The sequence below is a fragment of the Bombus huntii genome, unplaced genomic scaffold (genome assembly GCF_024542735.1).
Source record: "Bombus huntii isolate Logan2020A unplaced genomic scaffold, iyBomHunt1.1 ctg00000191.1, whole genome shotgun sequence".
In the NCBI taxonomy this organism is placed as follows: Eukaryota; Metazoa; Arthropoda; class Insecta; order Hymenoptera; family Apidae; genus Bombus; species Bombus huntii.
Window position 1 is genome coordinate 1 of NW_026099423.1, and position 6824 is coordinate 6824.

The following is a 6824-nucleotide window of genomic DNA, read 5'->3' on the forward strand; positions in this document are numbered from 1 at the left end:
AATTTATTTACCGAAAAACTGACAAAGTGTTTATTTAAAAAATGAGGTTGAAGGTAGTCCTTTTCTTTCATTTCATTCATTTTCATTTTCTTTCTTAGTATGGCTAACACAATATCTAATCAATTAAAATTTTATATTTTCACGTGAAAAGTTTCTTTAGATAATTATTATCAACATGATGACTCACTCTACGGATTAATACGTGTCTGTAGGGCAATCCGGTGGACTTGATCGGCTTTTTACTTCGAAAGTTGAGTAATCGGTGTCGCTTTCTTACGCATCTTTGAACTGTATAAATGTTTTAAAATTGTTTGATCCAGAATGTACCACACCGGACAATCAAGAAGGCAGGTGCCTTGACTACAGAAAATGTAAACCTCTGCAAGAAATATGGCAGATACAGTACCGTACAGCCACCGATTTTTATAGACGATCAGTGTGCAGATACCAGGGCAATGTTACGATCGTTTGCTGTCCGAACGATCCAAACAAAGAGAAGAGAGAAATTTAATAAAACTGTGTATAAGTATAAGGCTTTGCGACCACCATACTGTGGTTTTAGCAACGTCTCTCATACCAGGGTGGTCGATGGTAACCAGCTGAACTTGGTACGTTTTATGTCTTTCTTTCCGATTAATAATAAGCCATTTACTGCAAAGAATGAACTTTAAAGGCATTAAACAGCACATCAATGTACATTTCAATTAGACTAAATAATAATGCTATGATTTTATCGGTAGTAACTTTACTTATTAACTTGAATTATTTCTTTCTTTTACTTCATGTTAGGAAGAGTATCTTTTTGCTTGAAATAAAAAATTGATATAGGAGTAATATATGGATAGAGAATCAAAAACTGTTAGGGCAGAAATTACACGTTGAACTTTATAGTTCAGTATAGTTCAAATAGAAATTATATAGAATTATTTAATAATTTGTATTCCACTGGAATAAAAATTTAATTTCTGTCTTTATCAAATCTCTATTTCAGAGTATTTGTACGTATGTACTTATCGTCTGCTGTATGATCGAATATCGAATAGGTAATAATCGTTGTTACCCGTTATGTGAGAAAAAATTATGTATATTCACAACTATGACTATTGCATTTTAGGCGCTTGGCCATGGATCGCTGCATTAGGTTTTCGTAATCCCCGAAACCCAGACAAACCACTATGGAAGTGCGGAGGTTCCCTGATATCGGCTAGGCATGTTTGACCGCAGCACATTGTGCACATATGGATGGAATAGAAAACATACACAATCATAATATTGTCATTCTTAGATTGGTGGAGGAGGTGCCATTTTCGAGTAAGTCCTCAAATATATATATATATATAATATGCTATTGAGTATTACTGAAGTATCATATCCTGAAATTTCTTACTGTACACATATATTGTGTCATAAAGCGTGTATAATTCTTTCTCATACTTTTGGTCATTCGTTTCCTGCATTTTCATTTATTTTTTTATTTTTCAGGGTACGTATATCCCATTTGTACGAAAGAGCCCCTACGAAAGAGCAACTTCGTCGGCTATAACCCCCTTGTTGCTGGATGGGGAGCATTAAGATATAGTAAGTGATATCAATTTTATAATAAAATTAAATAGTTCCAGTCTAAATATCTTTCTTATTTTCTTCGTAGGACGACCACGACGTAATGCATTAATGGAAGTACAAATGCCAGTGATTAAGAACGCCGAATGCAAAATAGCTTATTCCAAATTTCCTAATGCACCTGATATCACTGATGGTATAATATGCGCCGAACATGCTCAGGGTGGAGAGGATTCTTGTACGGTAATTAAGTTACAGAGTTACTACAAACTATACGGTATCTGAAGACACGTCGATTCGAATTAACATCAAATCGACGTCTTAAACATTAAAAATAATAGATAAACACAATTTAATAGTTTTGCCCACTTCTCACACCTCGTTATGGTATTTAAATCTAATTTCCTTCTAATCTTAGTTTTGCTCAAAATACATATAACATGTACGTTATAAATTGGAGTATTTCAATACACAAATCAATAGAAGATTATTACTGTATATAAGTTAATTTCAATACAATTCGATCGATATATTTCAGTATCTTTGATTAAAAATTTAACGATCCTTTCAGGCTGACCGCGGCGGACCACTGCTGATACAACATGAATTAACTCGTATTTAATAGGTATTGTGTCTTATGCTTATAAGTGCGGCACAGCTGGGTATCCCAGCGTTTACACTAGGGTCAACATCGTACCTTGACTTCATTCTCCAAGCGATGCAATAATATGATATTACTGTTCCATAAATATCATTGTGTAAAAAACGTAAAGTTGGATTTTCTTATTGTGGAGATAAGAAACAGCTCAAATTTACATTGTTTTGTACGTTACAAATTATAGGCTTAAAATGTACGAAATGTAACTTTGAAACGACACTAATTTTTTACGCACGATAAACCTCCACGACTTAGGTATGTAAAGATGATAAACGTATATTAATTCTATAAATTTGGTAATAATAAACCACTTTCTGAGAAGTTCTGTAAATTTCGTTTCTGTTGTATCAAGAGATAATGGAATATTCCACTTAGATCGTATACTTCTTGTACGTACGTACAAAATTTTCCGGCTAATCTAAAACACTTCATAAGATAGAGAGCTTCTGGAAATTCGGACACAGAGAGTGCATAAAATACAAGATAAGTCTCGTGTCTTTCAAATTATTTTTTATTCGCTAAAAACGTCCTGTGTACTCATGCAATCACATGCAACCTCGAAACTTCACTTATTTTTTATCACTTTCCAATTCAATACACAGTTTCAGCATTTTTGACTATATGTAAGAGAAATTTCCATTCAGCCAAAGGTGTACTTACAGATTATAGATTCCTATACGACTCTCAGTAAAAATTTATCCGCACTCCAGATAGTTAAAACTTCTGTCGACCGTATTGATCCATCTGCACTCTTCGTATGACGTCAATATCTGTTCAGTGCTGCTGCGCAGGTTTCTTTGTGTTACGTCAATTCGTTTGTGACCGTTGCGCGAGTAATGGCGCTTTGCAATGGTGATTTGCAGGAAAACAGTGCAGGATGCCTGTGATTCGTTTCTTGTGGTCGGAGTTATGTTTGATGCCTATATTTATCAAAGATTTAATGCACATTATGGAGAAAGTGTTTTGTCACGAAGTGTGTTTGAATGGGCACAAAAGTTCAAAGAAGATCGCACGAGTGTTATGAAAAAACAGCTGGACGCCCGTCCACATCCACGATGACAACATTGAACGTGCTCATGAACTTATGCTCTATGGAATAGACGAGTGACACTGGATAATGTGGCAAATCATTTGCAAATCAGCCACGGCTCTGCTTATGCAATAGTGCACGACAGATGGATTTTAAAAAGTTTGTGGCGAGATGGATGCCGAAAAAGCTGATGAAAAGGTGAAGACGACGATGCATTCGTGGTTCGCAGCTCAGCCCAAAACATTTTTTAATGAGAAAATACAAAGGTCCTTCGGCAAATGGACAAAGTGTATACAGAAATCGAGTGATTATGTCAAAAATGATGTATGTCTTTTTTGACAATTGCTTAAAATAAATTCTACACCGACAGAGCGGGTAACTTTTTACTCACCCTCGTAAGACACTTAAATTTCCAATCTATTATGATGAATAAAAGAGCTTATACTATTAAATCTAATTGTATTTTGTTGCATGAGAGTACACGTGTATGTGATGTACATTACCTTTATATCCCCTTGAACGCTTCAATATTGCGCATATATACTATATTTTGTACAGCTTCTATAAAATTTCGTATGTTTGTTTAGGCTGTTAATCTAGAGGCTGGAGTACAAAAGAAGTGGCACAATGATGTGGGCTGATGACATTTATAATTATCAAGGAATCACCCCTACATTCGCTCAGGTATATATCGTTGACTATAACGTATTTAACATATATGATTGTTAGAATATTAATAATTAATTTTTAATTCTATCAGAATTTTAATGAAACTGTCCCTTGGGAAGGAAGAACTGATACCTTGATATCACGGTTTGTACATCCTATATATACGACAAATTTTAGAACATTATATAACGAAGAACCAGATCGTCGTGGCCATGTGATGTGAATAAAAGGACTTGAATTTGATGATATTTTTATAATGTTAGATAACATAACTAAGTATCTTCACAGTAAGATAGGATGACATGGTTTACATGATCTTAATGTTGTTCACTCGAGTGATGATATTATAAGGAAAAGCGTAATATCACAGGTAGGATGATTCATAATTTAGAACTACTAACTCATGTATGTATTAAAAATTAAAGAAATATATTAAATTTTATAGGATATTTATGTTTAGTAACCAGTAATTCAGAGATTGGTATTCATGGTTACTATAACGAGGCTGTAGAAACGCACCCTTTCTTCTTTGCAAATGGTCCTGTATTTATGTCTAAGCCGAAACTGGAACCTCTGAATAATTTAGATTTATTCTTGTTATTTTCTAAAATACTTATCTACAGTATACCATAAGGAATGATACCGTATCGCACCTAATCAAGTGCCTTAAGAAACATCAACAGGATATCACAGTAAGTAATCCCTTATCGACAGAAGTGTAAGTAAAAGTTATGTGTCATTGTTATACACAATTATGTGTTAGTGTTATACACAGTTATTTATCATTTTCTATTAATTCAGTTGTAGCCACTACAATATCTATGACACTGGTAGTAATTATAAGAACAATAATGATGTTCTATAAGAGGAAATGATGATTAGGAACAAAAACTTACAGGTAAGTCAAAGTATATGTTATTTGCCATTTGAAAAGAAAGTTACTAACTTGGAATTTTTTGATAAATAATAATTGTGCAAAATATATTGGATTTCAAATTTGTCAAAAATTGAAATTTAAGAAGCATTGTAATAATATAACATTAATATTTTGATTTTTCAGGAGATATCATGCGGTGGATGGATAATATGTAAAAAATATTAAGCAGTATATGAATTTTCATATTGCGTAGAGATAACAAAATGAATTTTAAAAAATGTCGACACGGTAATAAGAAATAGCATCGTGACAAAGAATATATAAAGACAGTTTCATTTTTTATAAATAAAAATTTGTTGTTCCAGATTTTGAAATACAGTGAAACGTTTAATTAGTATCTTAATATCTTTAAATAATTATTATTTTAGAATCAATTGTAATTGTATCATACGTACTTTTGAATTCGTGCAAGAACATATGTAATTTTGAAGTAGTTATTATTAGGAAACTGTTAGACGCGAACAGTATGCGAAAAGTTAGTATGCAGTGTAATAATTATCAATCAAAACACAAGAATTAAATTCTTGAGGAAAAAATTTCCGGAATTTCTTATTTACATGATTATAAAGAAATCCATAATAAAAAGGAGCTGCTTTCTAATACTTCTCTTCCTTGTAATGCCTACGTTAACAATAACGAGGTTCGACTTTTTGTTTTTAGAGGGATACTGGAAAATTTGAAAGTACAGTACCATTGGGAAGAAAATCACGATATTGAAAACGATATTTGCAAGTAAATTTCCAAAAAATCTGTTTTCAAATTTTCGCTTTCTATTTCACATTAAAAGAAAGGGAGGGCTGCCTTCTTTTTCTGCAAGACAAAACAAACATTCTGAATCTCGTATCAATGAATGATGTCAATAAGTTATTTTTCTTTTCAGATTGAACAATATTCCAGATTTATTCATAATTTCATACTACGCGAAGAATAGACTTTCATAGGTATATAAAGGAAATATTAAGTATAGGAAAACTCTTTTTCGTTGTAGGTGACATATGCTTCACGGTTGAACACATGTATTTTTGAACACATATAAATGAAAAAGTACTCTTATGGAGAAAAAGAATTGATACCTTCGATTGACATTAGATAATGTATATAAACTTATGAACAATCACTATCACTATCAGTTTGTATTTTAGGTGCACACGCAGATTTGTTGGAGTTCTTATAAAATGTACTTCCTGTACGAACGTTTTATTCTTCCAAATTTTACGATACTATGTCTCATATGATAACTATATGGATTAAACGTAATATAAATGATCCGAAAATAGACTCGAACGACATTAATTGTCTTTCTATTTATACCAATATCGAAAATACAAGTAAAGCTGGAGCAATAGTATGCAAGAATGGACTATTTATTATTTTAAACCAAATCATAGCATATTCAGAATGCACAGTATTATCATGAAATGTAAATGAATCAGTTGTAAACGAACGATTTTACTGTAAAATCGTTGCCGCCTTTTTTTCATCTGAAATATAGCAGCAATGAGTACATTCTTTTAATATATAATAAAACGAGATATCTTTATAAAGTTACATATGTCATCACTGGTAACTGTTATCTCGTATGACGCCAAATATACCGTTAGTATGGAATGATATTTTTATGAAGATATACTTTAATGATAGATTTTATGAATGAAACGTTATATAAGAAAAATTATCTCTTGTTATTCTATGAAGTGTAGTAGCTAATGAAGATTAATTTTACGAAGTATTAGAGCAAAAGAGAATTAAAAAATTAAAAAGATCTAAATAAGATTGTTCGTGTGGCTTAATTATCTCAATTCTGGTACACCACTTGTTACATTCTAACTAATTAGCGCTAAACAATAACTTGCAAATATTAAAGATATTAACACCTAAAGGTTTTCAGGAAATTTTATAATATTTGATTATTGTATATCTAGTCATTGATTGATAAAATTTCTTGTATAAGCATAGATCGAGGTTGACGT

The 6824-nt window shown here is 32.0% G+C and overlaps 1 protein-coding gene and 1 long non-coding RNA gene across 2 annotated transcripts; both read left to right on the plus strand.

Annotated features, from left to right (window-relative positions):
* Positions 1-649: 649 nt before the first annotated feature.
* LOC126877572 (venom protease-like) lies at positions 650-2568 on the plus strand. Its single transcript, XM_050640243.1, has 5 exons — positions 650-1043; positions 1115-1311; positions 1483-1578; positions 1649-1803; positions 2132-2568. Exons 2-5 carry the CDS (start codon positions 1239-1241, stop codon positions 2180-2182), a joined length of 375 nt encoding a protein of 124 aa, XP_050496200.1. The 5' UTR covers positions 650-1043; positions 1115-1238; the 3' UTR covers positions 2183-2568.
* Positions 2569-3023: 455 nt separating this feature from the next.
* LOC126877571 (uncharacterized) lies at positions 3024-4228 on the plus strand. The gene is made up of 3 exons (XR_007695151.1): positions 3024-3623; positions 3836-3932; positions 4009-4228. It is a non-coding gene; the product is annotated as an uncharacterized LOC126877571 (long non-coding RNA).
* Positions 4229-6824: the final 2596 nt, after the last annotated feature.

Coding starts and splice junctions, on each gene's coding strand:
- LOC126877572 (XM_050640243.1), top strand. CDS start 1,239: ATGGATGGAATAGAAAACATACACAATCATAATATTGTCATTCTTAGA. Junction 1,579..1,648: donor ATGGGGAGCATTAAGATATA/GTAAGTGATATC, acceptor TTTTCTTCGTAG/GACGACCACGACGTAATGCA. Junction 1,804..2,131: donor GTGGAGAGGATTCTTGTACG/GTAATTAAGTTA, acceptor CGATCCTTTCAG/GCTGACCGCGGCGGACCACT.